This window comes from Anabrus simplex, chromosome 14 (genome assembly GCF_040414725.1).
Source record: "Anabrus simplex isolate iqAnaSimp1 chromosome 14, ASM4041472v1, whole genome shotgun sequence".
NCBI classification, from domain to species: Eukaryota; Metazoa; Arthropoda; class Insecta; order Orthoptera; family Tettigoniidae; genus Anabrus; species Anabrus simplex.
In genome coordinates, this window is record NC_090278.1 from 16,305,879 (window position 1) to 16,329,352 (window position 23,474).

Genomic DNA, 23,474 nt, shown 5'->3' on the forward strand with positions numbered 1-23,474 from the left:
GTGCTGTGGCGTATTTCCAGACAAAGAAACAAAATAGCATTGTACTATGCCTAGATGCTCATGCAGCAAATGGTGACTGCTGGTGTTAATATTAAGGAAGCACATAGTAAATTATGCCCCTGCCAAACTTATTCAGCCACTAAGGGTTCAATTCTGACCTCTATAAAGTTATCTGGAATGAGACTTACAAGTGATGCATTTGTTATTCCTTCAAGCCAGGCTGGTTCCTCTTTGATCTTTACCTCCATGTCCATTTTGCGCTGCAACTGAAGTAATCAGAAGTTACTGGGATTGTTGATTACTTCCAAAGAACTTACACTGAAACATAAGCCAGAAAAATATATTGCTTTATTGATGTCATTGCTACTTACATTATTTGTCACCAGACTAAGCAACAAGCTTTTAATTTTACATGACCATCAATATTATGATCGTGCCAAAAAGACTTGAAATTTTACATGACTGTTGATATTGCAATCATACCTGGAGGACCTCAAGTTTTCTATGACTGATACTATGACCATAGCTAAAGACCTCCAGTTTTACATTACTTCAAAAACAGTGATCACTTCACTTCCATAGGAAATATAATTTAACATATCTGTCGATATCAAGATCATAGACAAAGGACCCCTAGTTTTACATGACACATTGTATCGTATTCACAGCTATATAATGTACAGTTCTATATGGAACTGAAACCACAGCAAGATGACTGTTTTGTTAAAAATTTAAAGTATATTGATTTTAATCAATTGCACAAAACCATTTGAAAATTCAGTAACTGTTCCATTTGCATGTCACTCTTATCACCCAGGTCCATTTCTTGAAAGCTTCCTACCATTTTTATCCATTGCACTTCACTTCAAAACTAACTGAACAAGTTCACAGTGCCTCAAGATTTGTTCTATCAAATTTTTCCTCCTTAAGATCAAATTCTCTCAAACCATTCTCCTCCTGTCTTTTTTTTGCCAGTTGCTTTACGTCACACCAACACAGATAGGTACTATGGTGATGATGGGAAAGGAAAGGGCTAGGAGTGGGAAGCAAGCGGCCGTGGCCTTATTTAGGGTACAGCCCCAGCATTTGCCTGGTGTGAAAATGGGAAACCACGGAGAACCATCTATAGGGCTGCCGACAGTGGGGTTCAAACCTACTATCTCCCGAATACTGGATACTGGCCACACTTAAGTGACTGCAGCTATCGAGCTCAGTAATTCTCCTCTCATCAAGTTGATTCATTATCTATTAAGTTGAGACACGTTATATCCATCTGATCTTCAACGACTTCTGATAACACAGCATGCATAGGCTTCAGTTATTATCTATGTTTCACCTGTATATGGTGTCCTACTCCCTTCTCAGTGTAAACATAAATCTTAAGTTTTTCAATCCATTGAACCTAAAGAACATGGTGGAGAACAGATGGGAGTTTAGGCAGGATTTAGTGATGATATTTATCGATACTCAGAAGGCATATGTCAATGTACCATTGCACGTAGTCGTGAATGCATTGATAAAAAAGAAGGCAGTCAGAGGAGAAGAACCAATTATAAAAGCCGTAAACAGAAAGTGAGTAAGTAGCAGCAATACTACGATAGGATAAACAAAATGGTTCAAAGTAGAAACAGGTCTTCAAAAGATGTGTTTTATCCCCTCCAATCTTCATTGCATTCATGGATAAAATCCATAAGAGTACTAAAATGGGAACCAAGGAGGCAAAGGCCTTAGTCTTTGCAGATGATACAGTAATATGGGGAAAAGATGAAATGGAAGTACAAGAACAAGATGCTGTATGGAATCAGGAGATAGAGGAAGATGAAATGAAAATAAGTGTGGAAAAATGCACAATAGTAGTGGTGACGAGAGGTAATGGACAAGGAAATGGGAATATTGAAGGGAATAGAAGACCAGTAGAAGTTGAGGAAAGCTTCAAGTATTAAAATTTACAATTAATTTATTGAGAACCACCTATTCAATACTTTACTGTCTTTATGACTATAATATAATCATTCTATTAAGGTTGTTATCGTACATGTTTCACCTGTCATAACAGGCAACACCATATACATAAATTCCATACTCTAAACCAGAGCTCTGGAATGGATGTTATATTTCTAATTATTCCTAAAAAAACTATTTGCTTACAATAATTTACACTGATGTATAAAAACATTATGGTCTCAATTTGGATTGAACTGGTTAATCTTGTCTTGAAGTTTTAATGGGGTATCATATTATGTACCCATCTATTAGAGACATTGCAAAAATATTACTGGTATACAATACTGATACTAGGTAGACAGTTAAAGTCAAATATGAATCAAAATATTTACAACAGATTTTTTGGTATAATACGCTCAGCTTAAAATGAATTTGTGAATTAGCTAAAATCTACTATAGATTAAAATATTTTCTTAATTAAAATGAGAGTCTTTATTAATAATATTCTAAGTAAAAATGCTAGTTAGATAGCAAGCATAGTAGTGGAGTATACTTTATCAAGTCTCATTCATGTGGCAAGTTATTCCATCTTCTCATTAAATATGTCTGAGTCATGAAGCTTGTGAAGTTATCACTGTGTAAACCTGAAGAAGAGTTCAACCTGATTCATAGGTGTAAATGAAACTGCTAAGTCACGCGAGTTGAAGTTTGTGAAATAAGGCAAAAAAGTCTGTGATTTGTTAAAATTAGAGTTGTTTACTAGTGGAACATATCCCCACGTACCCTTTAGACATTAGGAGAGATGTCTGGCAGTGTTGCTTGTGTGTGGTGGTCCGACAGTCGCTTTTCTCTACTCCTCATGTCGTAGAGGTGTGTCATTAGTGGCGGCGAGTATGTCGTGTGAAGAGGGATGGACGGGACATTAATATTGCTGTTGGTATGCGTAGGGGAAGGAGTGTCTAAAAGGTGTTACAAAGTGTTAAAAAGATTAATTAACCTGCTGGGCTGAGCGGCTCAGATGGTTGAGGCACTGGCTTTCTGACCCCAACTTGGCAGGTTCGATCCTGGCTCAGTCCGGTGGTATTTGAAGGTGTTCAAATACGACAGCCTTATGTCGGTAGATTTACTGGGACGTAAAAGAACTCCTACGGGTCTAAATTCCAGCATCTCGGCATCTCCAAAAAACCGTTAAAGTAGTTAGTGGGATGTAAAGCAAATAACACTATTATTATTATTATTATTATTATTATTATCACTTTAATCAAGAAAAGATTTTAATCTATAGAAGATTATAGCTAATCTGCAAATCATTTAAGCTGAGTGTATTGATTCTTGCATATACTGAAAATATTTGACTTCAATCGTCAACACAGTATCAATATTATGTGTGTCAATAATCTTTTTACAATATCTCTATTAGATGTGAACATAATATGATACCCCCATTTAAATTTTAAGACAAGATTAACCAATTTATTCCAAATAATGACCATAATGTTTTTATACATCATTGTAAATTATTGTAAACAACTACTTCTTAAGGAATAATTTTAAATATAACATCCATTCCAGTGCTCTGGCTTAGAGTATAGAATTTATGGCTGATGTTGCCTGCTGTGACAGGTGAAACATGTACCATAACAACCTTAAGAGGATGATTACATTATAGTCATAAAGACTGTAAAGTACCGAATAGGAGGTTTTCAATAAATTTATTCTAAATTTTAATATATTAAATTTTGCATATGGTTTAACACTGAAATGAATCTCTTGCAAGCTTCAAGTATTTGGGGAGAATAATTGGATGGTGTTATGCATCAAATGACCAAGCGCCAAAATGGATTTTTTTAGATTATTGCACCATCTGGTAGATAAATGTGTAAACTTTACATAAGTTATTGTTCAGACTTTTATTCTCAATATGATTGCGCAGGAAATTAATTTTGACCAAATGCCAACCTCTCAATCATTAAATTGAAGTTGTGCATCAAGTGACCAACCACCATTTCTGAGTCTGAATTACACATCAAATGACCACACGACAAGCTTGCAGTCGCATGGTCGTGTGATGCTAAATGTAGATTTCTGCGTAGAAGATTCCCGCACAGGTTTTCTTCCCTGCAGCATATGCCCAGAACCTAAAATCTCCGATATGGAAAAATCAAAGTTGGATGAAAAACTGGAAACGTTTTGTTCTGACCTTGAAAAAACACTGCCATTTTCCCATATTCCCACAAATGTGGTTTTTTACAAGCGCCAGTTGTGGTTATATAACTTAGGAATTCATGGTGGGAAAGATAATAAAGGTCATTATTATGTCTGGTTGGAAGGAAAAGCAGGACAAGGGGCTCAGGAGGTTGGATCCTGCTTGTACAAGCATCTCATGGAAAACATGCACAACGCCAAAGAAGTCATACTGTGGTCAGATTCTTGCGGAGGCCAGCATCGTAATATAAAGATTGTTCTTATTCTGTAAACAGTTTTGGAACAACACCCTACCACTGAAAAGATTACACAAATATTTTTATTTCCAGGCCATAGCTTCCTCCCTAACGACAGTGACTTTGGAGATGTAGAACGTAGAACGTGCTTTCAAATTTCAGCAGCGCCTCTATACCACCGAAGACTACATAAATGTAATGAAGATGTGCCGAAAGAAGAACCTGCTTGTTGTGGATAGAATGACCGGACTGTATTTTCATAGTACAGTTCATCTGGAGAAGCACATTGTAAACAGGAAGCAGGCACAAATAGTGAGAAGGTAAACCAGCTGCATGTGAGAGAAATAGAGTTGAAGAAATATAAAACTTTTAGCATTTTCTTCAAAATGCATTTTGATGCAGAACGCACTGTTGAAGTGAACATTAAGAAATCTTCAGTTGGTCGCGGCTTCAGAATGAAAATGGATCAGCTCTACATGGTCTGCTCACTCTGTTATGGCCAAATGGAAAACAAGTTTCAGAAGCGAAACTGAACGACTTGCGCTCTCTCATGGAGCTAATTCCCAATGATGATAAGCCTTTCTATAAAGGGTTGTTTAGTGATCCTGGAATAGATGATATAGATGGATTTGATTGTGGAAATATGGATTTTGAACTCAAAAATTCTTAAAATCCTGCATTATATTACACTTGGAGAAACTGTGTGTTTATGATGCCTTAATACCATGACCTAGCAGTGTAATATCTATACTACTGTATATTCTAAAATTCATGTTTTTTCTGTCATGTTGTATGCTGTTATGTATATTTTAATCCTGTACTTAAATAAGCAATAAAATTAGTTAACAAGTACCATATTTTACACTGCACTGAATTTTAAAAAGTCAAATCGATCACTAAATGACAATTTTATTCGTTGGTCAAGTGATGCAAAACAAAAACTAATGAAACCGCAATAAAGCATCAAGCGACCAAGCACCATTATCTCAGATTACGACGATATACTTCAAATATTCCTAAATTGAATACATTAAGAAGAAAATTTATGTTTTTATCTTCATGTTGGTATATAATACCTCACATTTAACAGGAAATATGAACTAATACAAAGGATTTTGCGTTTGTGTCAATATCTCAAAATCTACTTTTGGCGCTTGGTCAAGTGATGCATAACACCATCCAATTGCAGAAGACGGGAAAATAAATTATGAAATTGAAAAGAGAATTGAAGAAACCAATGGGTTTTACCAATGTGAGATGTACAGTCTGTAACTGGGACGTCCCAAAGGAATGCACGGAAATTTTGCATCCAATGTATTACACACCAATTTTGACATATGCAGCAGGCACATGGACAACAATAAAACATGATGAAAGAAGAATCCAAGAGGCCATCATGAAATTCCTTAGAGAAATGATAGGGAAGGCATGAAGGGATAAAATCAGAATCATAGTAAGCAGGGAGAGAATTGGAATCCCTGAAATGCAAGGCAAGATAGAGACAAGTAAGCTGAAATTGTATGGACACACGATGAGAATGGAAGAGGATAAAGTTCCAAAGTGAGTATTTACAGAGAAAGTCATAGGAGAAAGACATCGAGGAATGCCCAGAAAGAAAACTGAGGAGGGCCTTAATTCACAACTCTACCTACAAAACTGGAAATAGAAAATGAAGAAGAAGAATCTGTTGAACTGAAGACAAAAATTTATACAACACTTTTATCAGCTCATTTCATCGGAGAAAGCTACCAACCTAAACATAAGTGCACTTTCTTTATTAGTCTGTGCATGTCACATCTAATGACATAACTGAGGGTTGCTTAACAGAGCGCCCCTTGAAGGGAGTTCCATGTCAAACAATTGCTTTAAATGACTATCAGTTTTTCATTGCTCCCCGGGTGGTACAAAACTAGCCTGTGTTGAATAGCTCGAGAGATGCCTCACTGCTTGTTAGTCACATTGTAATACATATCTGTAAAAATAAACATAATGCACACATGTAATACAAGCCAAGAAATAGATTTCTATGTAAACACATATCTATTTAGGAAACTATGATCAATGGTATTTTGTATATTGCACTGTTATTCTGGCCATCACTGATTATTCCATACTATATTACTGATTTTACTTTCAAGTAACTACTTTTTACAGTTTCCAGAGCCATAATGTATCCTTGGAGATTTTTCTTCCATTCCTGCTACTAGTTTTGATGTTGCACTAACAAGTCGAAGGGAAAGTGCTAGGATTGAGAGGGTAGTGGTGTTAATTAATGTTAATTAACGAGAAAATGGGAAAACTATGGAAACGATTTTCAGAGCTGCCTATCCTGGGATTCGAAACCATGCAAACTCACCGCCACACGCCCCTGAAGATCTTTTACACACCATTAAATCAGTAAGTATCTAACGAAACAGAGGCAGCCTACTGTTAGCTAAAACTTCTGGAGTAAATACAGGTTATAGCTCTTGTGGTGTAAGGATGTGATACAGATGATTCTCCATAACACTGAGATACCAAGAATTTCTAGGTACATATGCAGATAATCTTACATATCCTACACGGAACAACTGCCGGTACACTACATCTTGTAATTTCTTTCTGAAACTAATTTCCGCAATTCTTCACCTGCGTAGCCCGTCAGAAAAATGTCTCATTCCACCATATTTAGATATACGATATATTGCTACAACACACGAGTGGCAAATTCGCTGGCATTTGTAACGCAAACACAAGGAGTTTTCAAACAGAAAGCTAGTTATATGCGTATAGATTTTTAACGCGTAAGTAAAAAATAAAACTTAAGAAAATTACAAATATGTAGAATGCTGAACTGAGAAAGATTAGTATCAACTTCTTACGGTTGTCAATTGAGATCTATAAGTTTGGCAAAAGTATATTAATTGAACTTGAACTTTACCAACAATATGTTAGAGGTTGCGTACACAATAGAGATGGGCACTATCGACTAATAACTATCGAACTAGTCGATAGTTTAAACTATCGTAATAGTCGACTACTTTAAAAAACAAGTCGACTGAATTCAGTCGCATTCCCGCCACGCATCTTTCCAGGTTTCATTGTCCAGTCAGCACAAAACAAGTCGACTGAATTCAGTCGCATTCCCACCACGGATCTCTCCACGTTTCACTGTCCAGTCAGCACAAAACAAGTCGACTGAATTCAGTCGCATTCCCGCCACGGATCTCTCCACGTTTCGCTGTCCAGTCAGCACAAAACAAGTCGACTGAATTCAGTCGCACTCAAGTCACAGCAACATGGAAGCGAATGGAACTATCGGTTTATGATCACTTCGGATATGTAATATATAATTATGTTAACTTCATATGTACGTACCTACTATATATGGCGATTTTCTCTTGTCGTTTATATGCTCTTTATTTCGTTGCATATTTGTTTATGTTAATCACGTTAAGCACTATTCATACGGCATAATAATAATTTGAATAGCTATAATAATAATCTAGAAAATACGGTAGTATTGTGTTTGGCTGTTCTCATATACAGTATATCTTGATTGTGTACCACAGCAACGCGTTGTACATATTATTATTGTTAGCATTGTTCAGGAATAGAGCCTCATTGTCGTCTCTCTACGTTTCACTGTCCATTTAGCACCAAGAAAGGCCATTCGTATGATGTTGGTTCGTATTAAGGGCATCTCTCTATCTATTAGCCCCGTGTACGAACGAGTGCGTAAATCGGATTTTAATGGGTGTCTATACAAGTGATTTCTAATTATTGGTAAATTACGTTAAAATGAGTCGAATGCGTAAAAGTACGGCTCTACACTTTTGATATGGAGATTTTCGACTGGAAACATTCGAATGTTTTTCATGGACTGACTACTTGCGTTATATGAATACTTTAATTCGACTGTTCAGTCTTCTCGACAGGAAGTAATGAATACTTTTGTTCGACTGAAAACATTCGACTATTTAGTCGATAGTTCGAAGGGACTATCGCCCGACTAGTCGATAGCGGTGTTCAGTCGATAGTGCCCATCTCTAGTACACAAAGCAAAGTGATAGAAATCAATTCGTCAGGGAAGAAAATCTGTCTCACAATTAACGGAATAAGCTGTACTATTGGCTAATGCGCATCTTATATAAAAACATATCTCACACTTCGAGACAAAACCTTATATTTTAATGTACTTTTGATCACGTAAAACAAACTCTTGAGGAACGGATTTGATTTCTATCATTCGGTAGATCAGGCTGAATTTAAGAAAGGATGAATTACCAGTGACAACTCCAGAGCATGCGGCACTTATTGTAAAGAGCGCTCTGCGCCTTAAATCGAAGCTGTGCGCTATGTTCGGGAGGAAAAGATTACGACAGCAGGTCCATAAGTCTTAACGTATGTGGACAACCATGGAAGGAGCGATCAACTGACTGAATTTTACGATCCACATCTTCGTGTAACAGAAATAAAAACGTACAGTTTTATTATTATTATTATTATTATTATTATTATTATTATTATTATTATTATTATTATTATTATTATTATTATTATACATCTGCCAGTTTAACATCGAAGGCATTAGTAGAGCCAAGAGTGAGTATTTATCAAGCATTTTACAGAAGCACTCAGTTGACATTGTTGTACTACAGGAAACACATACAGAGAACACTGAACAGTTATTGGCAAGGGGAAAGATACCAGGATTTAAAATGATAGCAGCTCATGACCATGCTCAATACGGAATTGCTACTTACATTAGAAATAACATTTGCAACTACAGTACCCTACCAGTAAGCGATCATCCAACCTATTTCTCCACCTCAGTACAAATAGAAGACATCATGGTAACGAATATTTACAAGCCACCCAATGAAATATGGCCTGATCCCATTCCCATAATACCCTCTCATAATAACATCACCCTTGGAGATTTCAACAGCCACCATACATCTTGGGGCTATAAGCGAGATGATGAAAATGGAACTAAGGTCTCAGAATGGGCAGAAGTAAACAACCTTGCACTGATATATGACCCCAAAGATAAGGGAACGTTTCACTCTGGCCGTTGGAAATGTGACTACACACCAGACCTTTGTTTTGTCTCGCACAGTTTTATGTTACCATCTTGCCGTGTTAGGAGACAAGTGCTCAATAACTTCCCGCACAGCCAGCACAGACCCATAATCTACCAAATAGGAATTCAGATCCCAGTTATACAATCTACACCCAAACCTCGCTGGAACTTTCAGAAAGCAGACTGGGTTGCTTATGCCAAGTCTACTGATGCCAACATCAGATGGATTAAACCTGTCCCAGAGAACTACATGAGGTTTGTTGGCTTAATAAAATCAGCAGCAAAAACCTATATTCCTAGAGGATTCCGTAAAGACTATATACCGGGATGGAGTGAAGAGTCCAGCAGACTGTGTAAGGAATTCGAAGAAAATAGCAGTCACGAGAAAGCAACAGATCTACTACAATCACTTGATCTTGCTAGAAAAGAGAAGTGGGTGAAGACTGTAAAAGACATGAATTTCACCCATTCCAGCAGAAAAGCATGGTCACTTATTCGGAAATTAGATTCCACATCCATACCACCAAAGCAACATTCCCCAATCAAGGTAGAAGCAATAGCAAATCACCTCGTTTCCACCTCTAAAACAACAAGGAATAAACTGACCACGAAATGGGTTAAAACTGAGCTTAAACAGGCAAAACGAGAAACACAACTGAACGCAACCTATTCACAACCTTTCACATCACAAGAGGTCGATGAGGGATTAAAATCACTCCGAAATGGCAAAGCTGCAGGACTAGATGGAATCTACCCAGAACTACTAAAAAACTGTGGTCCAGCTACAAGAAGATGGCTTGCTGCATTCTTCAGCTCCATACTTCAGTCAGGAAGACTTCCCCCAATCTTCAAGAAGTCAAAAATTATTGCCCTTCTGAAACCAGGAAAGGATCCAACTCTCCCACAAAGCTATCGACCTATAGCTCTACTCTGCGTCACCTACAAGTTATTAGAAAGACTGATACTAAACCGAATAGCACCAGCCATCGAAGCATTCCTTCCAGTTGAACAAGCAGGATTTCGACCCAGCCGTGACTGCAGTGACCAAGTACTGTCCTTGACCACACATCTGGAGGTTGGTTTTGAGAAGAAATTGAAAAGCGTCTCTGTCTTCTTAGATCTTACAGCTGCATATGACACAGTCTGGAGGGAAGGTCTTATGCTTAAACTGATTAAAGCTGTTCCTTGCTTAAAAATTACTACACTAATTGACAGAATGTTAAGCAACCGACTATTTCAAGTTCACTCAGAACACAACAGAAGCAAATTCCACAAAGTCAACAATGGTCTGCCTCAAGGGTCGGTTCTATCTCCTACTCTCTTCAACTTATACATCCACGACCTGCCTGAAACAGTGTCCCGAAAGTTCATATATGCGGACGATATTTGCCTCACAATTCAACGACCTACCGTAACTTCGCAGAAGCTGAAATAGTTCTTTACCGAGACCTTGAACTGTTGGATGACTACTTTCAAAGATGGTACCTTCATCCCAATCCACAGAAAACAGTGACATCTACATTCCATCTGAACAACGCAGAAGCAAACCACCATCCAAGGGTATTCTTCAAGGGCCATGAACTACAATATTGTGCCAATCCCAGTTACTTAGGAATAACATTGGACAGGTCTCTTACGTACAAAAATCATCTGCAGAAAACCGCCAACAAACTAAAAAGTCGTAATAACATTCTCCAACGATTGGCTGGAACTTCTGGGGAGCAGATGGAAACACATTAAGGACAACATCTCTGGCCTTAGTCTATTCTGCAGCAGAATACTGCTCTGGTGTCTGGCATAACAGTGCTCACACACAGCTAGTAGATTCACAACTTCGTCAAACCATGCGAATCATAACTGGTACACTTCGTGCTACACCGACCCAATGGTTACCGGTTCTCAGCAATATACTACCTCCACATATCAGGAGACAGAAGGCCCTTTTTCAGCTATGGACCAGAATGCTAAAGAATGAACGTCTACCTGTTCATGAGGATATCAGACAGAAATGCACACGCCTGAAGTCTCGCCAGCCTGCTTGGAAGACAGCCGTGAAGATAACATCTAGTGAATTCAACCCCACCTCTAAATGGTTAACAGAGTGGTCTTTATCCCCAGCTCGGGCAATAGTGGATATTGATAACCCATCCACAAAGCTGGCAGGCTTTGATCTGCCACGTTGCACCTGGAGTAGACTAAACCGCATGAGATGTGGAGTAGGTAGAACAGCATCTACTTTACACACCTGGGGCTGGTCAGTTTCTCCATACTGTGATTGTGGGGAGGTTCGACAAACAATGAAACATGTAGTGCAGGAATGTCCACTCCGTGCTTTCACTGGCACCATGGAAGACCTCAACACAGCAACACCCGAAGCAGTGAAGTGGGTGGCGGGTTTGGACATTCACATTTAGTGACATGTACATCACTCGCACTCAGTGTGTATATATGAACTGTCAGAGTTGATAGGTGGATAGCGATGTAAATATATTGTGTTTTCTTCTTGTATTTTCAAACTTTGTAAATTGCTTTCTTTGACTGTATAGATATGATAATTTGTATTTACTTTGTACTCATCTTTCACTGGTTGTGTAAATAGTTTATAGGTTGTCATTATTCATCATACGCCAAATAAATAAATAAATAAATAAATTATTATTATTATTATTATTATTATTATTATTATTATTATTATTATTATTATTATTATTATTATTGTTGTGGGTATGATTTCCTCAGTAGCTTAGCTGCTGGCTTCCCATCTGGAAAAGCTGAGGATCGAATCCCCGTCGGTACAGCGATGGTATTTTCATCTAAAAAATCACGTGGCATCCGATCCTGAACACCCGGCCTTTGTGACTCCAGCGACCACGGATACAGCCAGGCTAAGCTGGAGTAATTACATATCGTCGGTAACGTTCAAGGCTCACACATTTACTCAATGCAGTACCCTCTTATTCTTCTCCTTCTTCTTCTTCTCTTTTTTTCTTCCTTTCCTTGTTTCCTGGTGGTCTATGTGCCCGTAACGGACACTCCCGGGTTGGGTCTTCCGTTCCTTAGAGAGCAGGTAGGTAGGCAAAAGGGAAACAAAGACAGGTAGGCAAATGTCTTAGAGTCAAGGGAAACGATAACTTGGGTTATCCTTAGTGTGTGGACCCACCAGGAGATGTAGGTTTGAGGCACTGCAGGAAGAACAACAGAGGGAAAATGGAGATCAGGGAAGTGCTACAGAGGGAGGGCGGTGCAATAGGAAAGGGAAACGTGGAGTAGAGGATAGGTGGAAGAAGATGGAAGAGAGAAGGAAGGAAGAATTAACCGGAAGAGGGTTGGATCTGAAGACGGTGGGGTTGAGGCTCTGGTCAGGCACGTGGAGGAAAGGGAACCAGAGTGGAGTATTAAGGCAGATGTTGAGGAAAACAAAAGAGCAGGAGGAGAATGAGGAGAAGATGGTTATTTTCAACATAAAGCAAGCAGGAGATTTGTGGGATCAGGTTACTGCAGAACGGAAGAATCATAAGGCCGCGGAGATAGTTATCAGTGGGATAGCGTGTAGGAGGCATATTGAATGGAATAGGATTGAGGATATAAATGAGACTATGCAATGGGTATGCGGTGAATTGGAAGTGAGATTTGAAAATCCGAAAGGGGGGTAGGAGATGGTAAATTGAGCTCAGATGGTCTTCACCTGAACCGCAATTGTAGACCTACGTATAAGTTAATGGGGTTTGTTCAGGAGAGTTATAGGGAGGTACATTCAGGTAAACACGGTGGACTAGAGAGCGGTGTTCAGAGGCGGATCCAGTATTCCCTGAAGAGGAACAGAACTTTTATTTTTAAATGCATACAACAACAAAAAAACATCAAGGAGCTTAAATTGAGCAGTAAAGCTAGAACTGACAAACGGAGTAACATTTACATTTCCATACATTTTCATGTTTAAATTATAATTGTTATATGACTATCAATATTCCACTAAGCATTCAGTATTTTCATAGCTAAATAATACGAAGAAAACTATTCAATCTTTTAGTGAGTTCCTATTGTATTATATAATAAGATTACGGCACTGTAAACAATGAGGATGGACTAAGCATGCAGAATCATGCAAGCTACCACCAGCAACTACGTACTCCCATATTTGGATCATGCGTGCATTTTATTTTGAATAATAATAATAATAATAATAATAATCATCATCATCATCTTCATATCAGTTACGGGTTTTTCCGTGATCTTTCTTAACGGCTGGAAAATTTACGAACCGAAGTTTGAATTTTGAAAATTATCTTTATTGGAAGTTGTTGTTCCTTTAATGAAGAGAAATATGTTGAGCAAACAAGAAGAAGAACAATGATAGAGATTAACAGCGGATAACTAACGGACAAGCTTAGAAGCTTAGTTAATTCACATCCAGGGGAGAAAGGAATCTCCTTTTCACCCAAGAATTTCAGTATTATACATTTACAAATCTTTGGCAAAAATAATGAGACACTAGCCTTTACAAATTAAGTCTCCCAGCAGAGGTTATATAGAACCTTACTTTGTTCAAAAAGGAAGACGCAGAGGCTTCTAGAATAAAGTTACCTAGAGGGGAATCGAACCATCAAATTCAAAGTTACGTATCAGATGGGCCTCGAACCCTGAACCACAATTAAAGATAATAGCGGGAGGTAGGCGTGACAACTTGCAACAGCGACTGGGGATCCCTCTGGAGGTTCGCGATGTCGACGTAAAACTAGGGATCAACAACTATGAAGTAATTCAGTGACAAATGTTCAATCAATCAATCAATCAATCAATCAATCAATCAATCAATCAATCAATCAATCAATCAATCAATCAATCAATCAATCAATCAATCAATCAATCAATCAATCAATCAACCAATCAATCAATCAATCAATCAATCAATCAATCACTCACTCACTCACTCAATCAATCAATCAATCAATCAATCAATCAATCAATCAATCAATCAATCTATCTATCTTCTGAAGGCTAATGCCTTGTCGATGCACCCACTCTTTTCTTTCATACGCTAATCATTCCAGTTCCATGTATTTGGCACAACCAAACCTCTTCTTGATGTCGTCCAAATACTACACCCTAGGTCTTCCTCTCCCTTTATTTCCCAGCACTTGCCCTTCAAGTATGTTAGTGATGAAACTATTGTGTCTGATGACATGTCCAATAAATTTTAATTTCCTGTTTTCCATTTCGTTTCAAATTTTCTCTCTTCTCTAACTTCCCTTAAGACTTCCAGGTTTGTTTTTCTTTCCGTCCAGCTCGTTCTGGTCGTTTTCCGCCATATCCACATTTCAGCACCTTCAAGTCCATTCCTTTATAATTTACCCAGAGTCCAGCTCTTACTTCCATACTGAAGTGTACTCCATAAAAACAATTTTGCAAAGGGTTTTCTGACATCTATATACATGTGTGCGCTGGTTAAAATGTTTTTCTTGCTCATAAATGCCTAATTTGCCAATGCTATTCTTCTCTTTACTTCCAGGAAGCATCTATTATCCTCTGTTATCATACTACCAACATAACAGAATTGTTTCACCTGACCAATTCTGACGTCATCAATTTTTATATTGGTTTTGATTTCTTCCATGTTTTTCCGTACTACCATTACTTTCGTTTTCCGTTTGTTTACGTTTAATTTCCATAGTTTAAGAGTTCCTAAGAGGACTTTCAGCATTCTATTCATTTCTTTTTCTGAGTCTGCAATTAATACGACGTCATCTGCAAATCTGATACAATGTATCCTTTTACCATTGACTTCTATTCCCTTTGTCTTCTCCTTCATGATCTGAATTCCTTCCTCAATGAACATATTAAATAAATACGGCGATAGGGGACAATCTTCTCTAATTCCTTTCCTAATACTGTCCTTTTATTCTACCTGATTGATGATTATTTTTGTGCTTTGCTTCGGATACAGTTGATTAATCATTCTTCTATCCTTTCAGTCCAGTCCTATTTTCCTCATGGTTCTAAAGAGTTGTTTAAAGAATATACGGCTGGAATATGCAGTATTTGGGCTATATATGGTTGCAATAATTACAACGGGCCATGTGCGTCAAAACCTGTCGACAGATTTCCGAAAAATAAAGGAATGTAAGTACGAGTTTAGATGTTTGTTATATTTGTGTTTACACAACTTCATTTTATATAGAATGAATACGGTAGTTGATTTTACGGCAGTGGAAGGTGATGTACTAATTGATATTACTGATTTTATTAGATCCAATGAATGGCTTATTCGGAACAGACGAGCAGACCTGGATGATATGTTCAAAAGAGATGGACTAGAACATTGAACAAAAGTGATGTTGTATGCTCAGATCGTTTTGTATAGAAAGTCCTTAGAAACAAGAATTTATTAAGTCAGGGGTAAGTAGCCTACTTCGAGCACGTTTGGATTTGGGATTATGTAGACTTTATACAAGATAGTTTTATTAGTTTTTAATTCTTACTTGATCTTTTCAGAACTTTGCCTGGATCTATCCCCTCATTTCGGCCATCTGCGAAGGAAATCAATCCCAGGAGAAGCCCAAAGAAGAGGAAGAGAGAAGAGAAACAAGAGTCAGAAACAACAGTGGGTGGTGAAAGTTATGTGGTTAGTAATGACACCTTCAAGAGTACACAAAGTGTTCGCAAATGGCAAAAGGTGCAGATCATTGCAAAAAAATAGTTTCCAGATATAAGAAACAGAATTGTGTGATGAATGATAAGCTAAGTACTTCAAATCATTCTAAATTGAGAAGTAAAACTACAGAAAAGGATATTAGTGTTTGTCAAGGTAATTTTTGTAGGTAGTGATTTAGCAGATAACTTTATAAACTCCTGACTAAACTTGAGTGCAGGAAGGCTCAGGGGAGGAGATACTCAAATAAAAATAAGAGTTTTGCTTTGGCCCTGCATTTCTGTTCTCCAAAATCATACAGGTTCTTGGAGACGGTCATTGAGAAGTTGGCTACTAAATTTGGAGGTAAAGATTGGTACGAATGGCAAGTTTCTTGATTTGATACCAAATTAAGTGTGAAAATATGAAACCCCAAGAAAAAGTCAGATCATTGGTAATTTATGAAATATCTCTTAAGTGTCTGTTGACCTAAAGTGCTCAATATGACTTGTTCAAAGGGTTTAGAGAACAGGTTCAGAAATCTTTTCTGACTTGAATGTCACTGAGAGAGAGTTATGTAATCAGGCTTTGTTCATAATGGTTAAAAGTCTGTACCTCAATTTCAAGCAAATTATGGGATATTTTTTGGCCAGAGATGCTATGTCAGGGAAGGGTATTGAATATATGTTAATTCATGCATTAGTGAAAATTCAGGACACTGGACTAATACCCAAGACTGTAGTTTGTGATCAAGGGGCAAACAATATTAAAATGTGGACAATTTTGGGGATAAGTTCAGACAAACCGTACATTGAAGTAATTGATGAAAAATGTACTTTTTCTATGATGCCCTTGACTTGATAAAATCACTAAGAACAATCTAAAGAAGTATGATTTCAATTTAGGAGGGGAAATTTGTTGCTGTTTTCATACTGAAGAATTTTATAACAAATATTGTTCCCAGACTGGCCTCAAAATTAAGAAAACAATATATTTCACTTCCTCCTTTCCACCAACTAGAGTGTGTTCAGATCTTCGGATTGTGAGTCAATCTGTTGCTTGTGGAATAAGGGTGCATGTTCGATTTAATTCAATACCACCCTCTGCTGCTATTACAGCTGATTTAATTGAAATATGTGTCATATTATTTGACATCTTCAATTCCTCAAAATGTAGTGTCCCTAGCCGTAAGTAGTATAGAAAACACCTTTGCAGTAATTCTAATAATTTAGAAAAATTGGTAGAAGTTGGAAAATGTCTTAAGCAGAACATTATGTTAAACAGAGGTACTAATAGTAAACTCAAACCAATGTGTATTCAATGTTGGGTAGATAATATCACCGCTCTTAAGAGTTTGCTGTCAGAATTGATGGAGCAATTTGATTTTCAATTTATCTTCACTAGAAGACTGGCACAAAATATTCTAGAAAATGCATTTGCCATTGTCAGGGGTAAATAGGGCAATACTATAGCTCCAGATGCACCTAAACTTCACAGTGCTTTAAGAACTGTTAGATAAATATCTTACTATCCCCATCACAAGAAAGCAATTGTGAGGCAGATGCTGCAGTATTCCTAAACAAATACAATTATTTGAAAATGAGATACACTGTGAATGGAATATTAAACGTAAGTGATAAGAGACCTAATTGTAATGAAAAATGAGATCATCGACAGTAATGTGCAAACCACACAGGCAAAGGTAGACAATTTTATTATTGGATGGGCAATCACAAGACTGACAAACAATGAGCAGTGGCGGTGGGCACTCAGGAGCACAGGAGCACGTGAACACCCAGTTTTAATACATATTTACGAATTCATGGATAATTTAAAACTTTCCTTTCTTTCGACCTGATTTCGACAATCGATCGAAAGCATTCGACTTATATCGAAGCTCCGTTACACTGACAGTTGTTCATTTTGACTGACAGTGCAGCGAGCACACTGGGTAATGCGCTATTGTGCTGAAGACTATACGCATGCGCAAAGCAGATGACGTCATGGTTTTCTGCACTGATATTCCCATTAGCGAAGAGCACGGTAAGGTACGTGCCTTGTCGTCTAGAGCCACCCTCAACCTAGAGGCAGTATTACAGTTGACCACAAGGGTCCGCCACCTCCCCTATTACTGTTAGCCACAGCCTCCCAGGAGCTACTATTGCATTACGTTACCGGCAGATTTCGCTAGTACCCTAATTCTGAATAGGCATTTTCTAGCTCGTTGTGAACAGGTATTTGTAATCGCGGGAAGAAGTTTGCTTAACCTTGTGACTGGAAAATCTTTTCAAGTTAAATTAATTTGTGTGTTGTGTTTTGCTTCTGTATTTGTATGGTTTGTGACCGTGCCGTGGTATTCTTTGTGTAAGAGGAAATGAATTCGGTTCAGGTAATTTTAACTAGTGAAATATTAGCCTATCAGGATAAGTTAGAAATTAAAAGGCTTGGACCGGACAGACCAGATTTGGTTATTGAAAAAGTTACAAAAACTGATAAACGCGAGTACAGGCGTAAGTTTAAGAGAGAAGTGTACGAAACATGCAAGTGGCTCTGTGGATGTAGATCTAGGAATGCGTTGTTTTGTTTGCCCTGTTTATTGTTCAGCAAAGAAAGAAATGTATGGAATTCAGCTGGGTGCACAGACCTTGCTCATTTGAGTGGAAAAATAAATAAACATGAAAATTCTCATGCACACAAAAACGCGAGTATTGAATTCTCTATGCTAGGCCGTGTCAATATCACCACGCAGCTGGATTCCGCTTACCGTGAATCGATTAAGAAACATAACGAGCAAGTCGATGCAAATAGGTATATACTGTCTCGATTAATCGACTGTGTTAAGTTTTGTGGAGCTTTCGAACTGTCACTGCGCGGCCACGATGAAAGCGATACTTCTGATAATCCTGGGATTTTCAGGGGACTAGTAAACTTTGTAAGCTCTATTGACAATGCAATGAAAGAGCATTTAGAAAGTGCTACCGTTTTTAAAGGTACTTCCCACACTATTCAAAATGAACTTCTTGATTGCATGTTGAGCGTGTGCAGAGATGAAATATCTAATGAGATTCATGCCGCTCATTATTTGGCAGTTATGACTGATGAAACGACAGATGTTTCTACATTGCAACAAATGTAATTGTTTATAGATATGAAGTTGGAGGGGTTCCGGTTGAAAGGTACTGGGGTTTTGTCAACCCGAAAGCTCAAGACGCGGAGTCTATTTTTGGAATTGCTCATGCAGAATTGGAACGCCACGCGGGGAGCCACAGACAGGAAGTTATTGGACAATGCTACGACGGAGCCGCAGTATTAAGTGGGGGTAGAAACGGGGTGCAGGCCAGAATAAGGGAGATTTACCCTCAAGCTTATTACATCCATTGTTATGCTCATCAGTTTAATTTAATTTTACGGAAAGCGGCATCTATAAATAGTTCGTGTAGCATATTTTATTCCAACTTAACAGCCTTTCCAGCATTCTTTTCTCGATCAGCACAGAGAACGAAAGTTTTGGATTCGCTGGAAGAGAAGAGGCTTCCGATGACCATAACCACCAGATGGAATTTCTCAGCTCGTTTAGTCCAAACCGTATATGAGAACACGGACAATTTAATGGAATGTCTCGAAGAAATTCGAAATTCATCTTATGTTGACGATGTTACGAGGCGGGAGAGTTCCGGACTTCTCTACAGTTTGAGAGATACGGAATTTATGTTTTGGCTACAATTCTTTCACCGTTTGATGCCACATGCAGACATTCTTTTCAAATTACTACAGCACAGAAATATCGATGCAGTTAAAGTGAAAGAACATATTTCAGAATTCCGAAGGCATGTTGAGAAAGTCAGGGACTGCACCACGGACTTGGACGCTGATATATCCTCCAATGATCAACTCTCTCAAAAGAGGCGAAAAATCTCAGATCGTTCAGTAGCTGCTAAAGAAGTGTGTGATGTAATAACTGTTCACATGGAAGAACGATTTTCATTCCGTTCTCACTTACTGGCTTCTAGTCTGGTTGATATGCGTGCGTTTGGTGTCTATTCAGACTCTTTTCCAGAAAGAGAACTAAATACAGTGGCGCATATGTATCCCTGCCTAAATAAGACACAGCTGAAGACTGAACTAGAAGTATTGTATATGAGAAATGACTTTCAGAAAGCTGATGGGGCCATTTCCATGTTGCAGTTTCTGCTTGACAATGAACTAGATAGGGACACATTTCCACAAGTGTCCACACCGCCTGAGAGGTGTTTTTCTACTTTGAAACGAATTAAAACATTTCTGAGGAACACCATGACTGGAGAAAGACTGTCAGCGCTGGCTATGCTTGCTATTGAGAAGAGATTTGTCAACAACATCAGTGACTTCAGTCGTAAAGTGATTGAGAAATTTTCGCGATTGAAGGACAGAAGGATTGCTTTCCTGTACAAATAATCAGCATTTACGTGAGTTGCTAATCTAAATGCTATCATTTAAATAAGCATGATCTAGTGTTGTTGGTTGTACTGCATGCTATAAATTGTTTAGAGTAGTGGCTATAACTTGCAAAATGAGAACAATTACCATGTGATACAGTAGAACCCTGACTAACCGAGATAATGTGGAGACTATTGGGGTCAATTCGGAAATAATTATTTTAAAAAATTACCGGTAAATGCGGTACACATTCCTTCTATGCTTCTCGTCATATCCAGATGAACTTCGTGCTGTTAAAAACCAGGAATAGTGCTCGCATCCTTCAGTGTTCGCAGTGCAGTAAAGCTATTATGAATTTTACTATTGTTCTACACTAAGACAGCCTGCCCGCAGTGTAGGGGTAGCGTGCCTGCCTGTTACCCGGAGGCCCCGGGTTCGATTCCCGGCCAGGTCAGGGATTTTAACCTGGATCTGAGGGCTGGTTCGAGGTCCACTCAGCCTACGTGATTACAATTGAGGAGCTATCTGACGGTGAGATGGCGGTCAAAAAAGCCAAGAATAATGGCCGAGAGGATTCGTCGTGCTAACCACACGACACCTCGTAATCTGCAGACCACCGGGCTGAGCAGCAATCGCTTGGTAGGCCATGGGGTTTGGTTTGGTTCTACACTAACACCCAGGTGAACTTCGTGCTGTTTAAAAACCAATCCTGCAATATTCGCAGTGTAGTAAAGTTATTGTGAATTTTACTTTTGTTCTACATTAACAAATTAGTTTCGTATAAAATTTATCCTCGGTTACAGGGGTTCTACCACATTATTTGTGAAGAAGGAACCGTACAAGGAACTTTTAGTGAAATGATTTATGTACCTATGTTACTTTTCTGCTGATTTGAGACATGAACAAAAATGATGTGAACCCCCTAAAAATTTTGTCACGAGCCGCCACTGACAATGAGTATAAAAATGTTTTGATGTCCCTTGAACTTAATTCCCATGACCCTGAAAACTTCCTCATATTAGTGAAGAAATATGAATCAAGTAACATGATTTTCCCCAAGGAATGTTCTCACATGTTGTGTTCTAATATGTCCAGTGATTTTGAGAATAATGTAAATAAATTCATATGCGAAAGCACTTATGATGTCAAAGACAACTTAGTGAAGAATTTATTGAATGAATATGTTGGTGTAGAAGATCTGTGTGACAATTGTTATTCCTTGTTGGCCCATAAAAAATTGACAGTCCTCAATAAAGATTTCGTATATAAAACAAATGGTTCTTACACATCTCAGTAGAAAAAGAAAAATGCCAAACTACAGAAAATAACGCATATGTAATTTCATGTTCAAGTGCATTGGGATGTACGGTACATAATATAGTATGTATATAATTGTGGTATGTGCATGGGTGTTCTTACATATGGTTGCCTGGCCTCTAGTTGTATGCAAATTGTTACAGAAATTTGCCATGACAAAACTCCAATTTGTGCAAAACAGCATGTGTACAGTAGAATAATATATTTTGAATTATGTGACACGTTAAAATTGTAGACGGTAAACTATCAAATGAAAAATCCAGTAGATTTGGTCTAAGTGTAGGCCTAAAATGGATGTTACTTTCCATGCTTTATTTCGTGACTAATACAATAATGTTATAACCGCAGATCAAATATTTTGTACTTGAAAAGGTATTCCATAATTCGTTCAAAACTTAAAACTTAAAACCAATACGATACAATTTCGGGACCTCTGGTTTAGGCAATATGTCATAGAAGCCGCAAGGAGCAATCACAGCTGTTCGTTTTTACACTGCGAGCCGCTAGATAGTGGTAGTGGCGCTGCCTCGTCGGTAAGCTATGCACTTACGAGAGTGTTTCTGCTATTATCTTATAACCCACTTGGTCTGGCCATGTAATGTGTACAGAGGGCACTTCGCATCACACCGACTGAAAACAGGCCACGTGGTCGGTCCTAGAAACACCTTCAAGAAGACATGAGGGATGTTCATATTGTTTCAAATGATGCTCTTATAGAACCAAGTGAAGATTGGCTTGCAAGAAACAGCACACCGCGCTCCATTGCGGACAACGCTAAGACAATGATGATGGAATCCGTAGAACAGGTAATACTAGCCTATGAAGTGCTCTGTAACAATCGGGATGTAACAATACAGTAAACTGTACTCTGGTCCGACATCAGTACCGTTAACACGTAGTAATACGAGCTTGTGTCATGAGCACGAATATCTTACTTATATAGTTGCCAAGTAATTGAATTACTTGTAACGACAGTAACTTATACTCGCAATTTACTACTGAAAATAAAATTGCAATCGATACATCGTAGTAATCGATATACATCGCATCGAGAGCTTGGTAACTTTGGAGCCCCAGCATTAGTTCATTTGCTCGCAGCTTGTTGGGATTTAGATAATCGTGTACTACGTTGTCGAGACGGTGGTGGTGATATTGTTCTAAGAGGAAGTACAACTGGGCAACCATCCTCTATTAACACTAATCAGAGGGAAAATGGAGGAGAAGTGAAGGTATCGGCAAAAGAAAAGGAGGCCTCCCTAAGACTCGAGCACCTCAAACCGTAGAGGCGCCAGACTCAGCTAGCGGAACCTTGGTCACCAAACGACACTCCCAAGTTGACAGTCTTTGTTCCCCCTTAAGGTCGCCTCATTTTACAGGCAGTAAATACAGCCCCCACGTCGTGGAGAATGGAGCCGGAATAAACACGTGACAGTGAACGGGTTAAGGCATTTCCACTCCCCTATTTGAATAAGTTACCCTGAAATCTCGAAAGTGACATTCTAATTTTGCTCAGGAGTTATCATATTGAATGTCTGTTTAGTCTCACGCCACGATGATAGCCACATAATGCCCTTATGCTAAAAAGTACAAAACAGAGTAATGTATTTCCCTCTGGCCTACCCATGTGAAAAAAGTCCGTGCTTCTCTGAAGACTCGCGTTCTA

At 38.3% G+C, this 23,474-nt stretch overlaps 1 protein-coding gene across 2 annotated transcripts in view; it reads right to left on the minus strand.

Moving 5' to 3' along the window:
* LOC136885203 (gastrula zinc finger protein XlCGF8.2DB-like) overlaps positions 1–8,760 on the minus strand; it is a 48,921-nt gene extending 40,161 nt beyond the window's left edge. Inside the window, exons 1-2 of one of the 2 annotated variants that reach the window (XM_067157624.2) lie at positions 8,652–8,760; positions 189–318 (exon numbers count right to left, since the gene is read on the minus strand). In XM_067157624.2, coding sequence (XP_067013725.2) covers positions 189–254 — 66 coding nt within the window. In that variant the 5' untranslated portion in view covers positions 255–318; positions 8,652–8,760. Of the gene's footprint in view, positions 1–188; positions 319–7,305; positions 7,326–8,651 lie in introns of those variants that run through there. The other variant, XM_067157626.2, reaches the window with a different exon arrangement.
* Between the last annotated feature and the right edge of the window lie 14,714 nt (positions 8,761–23,474).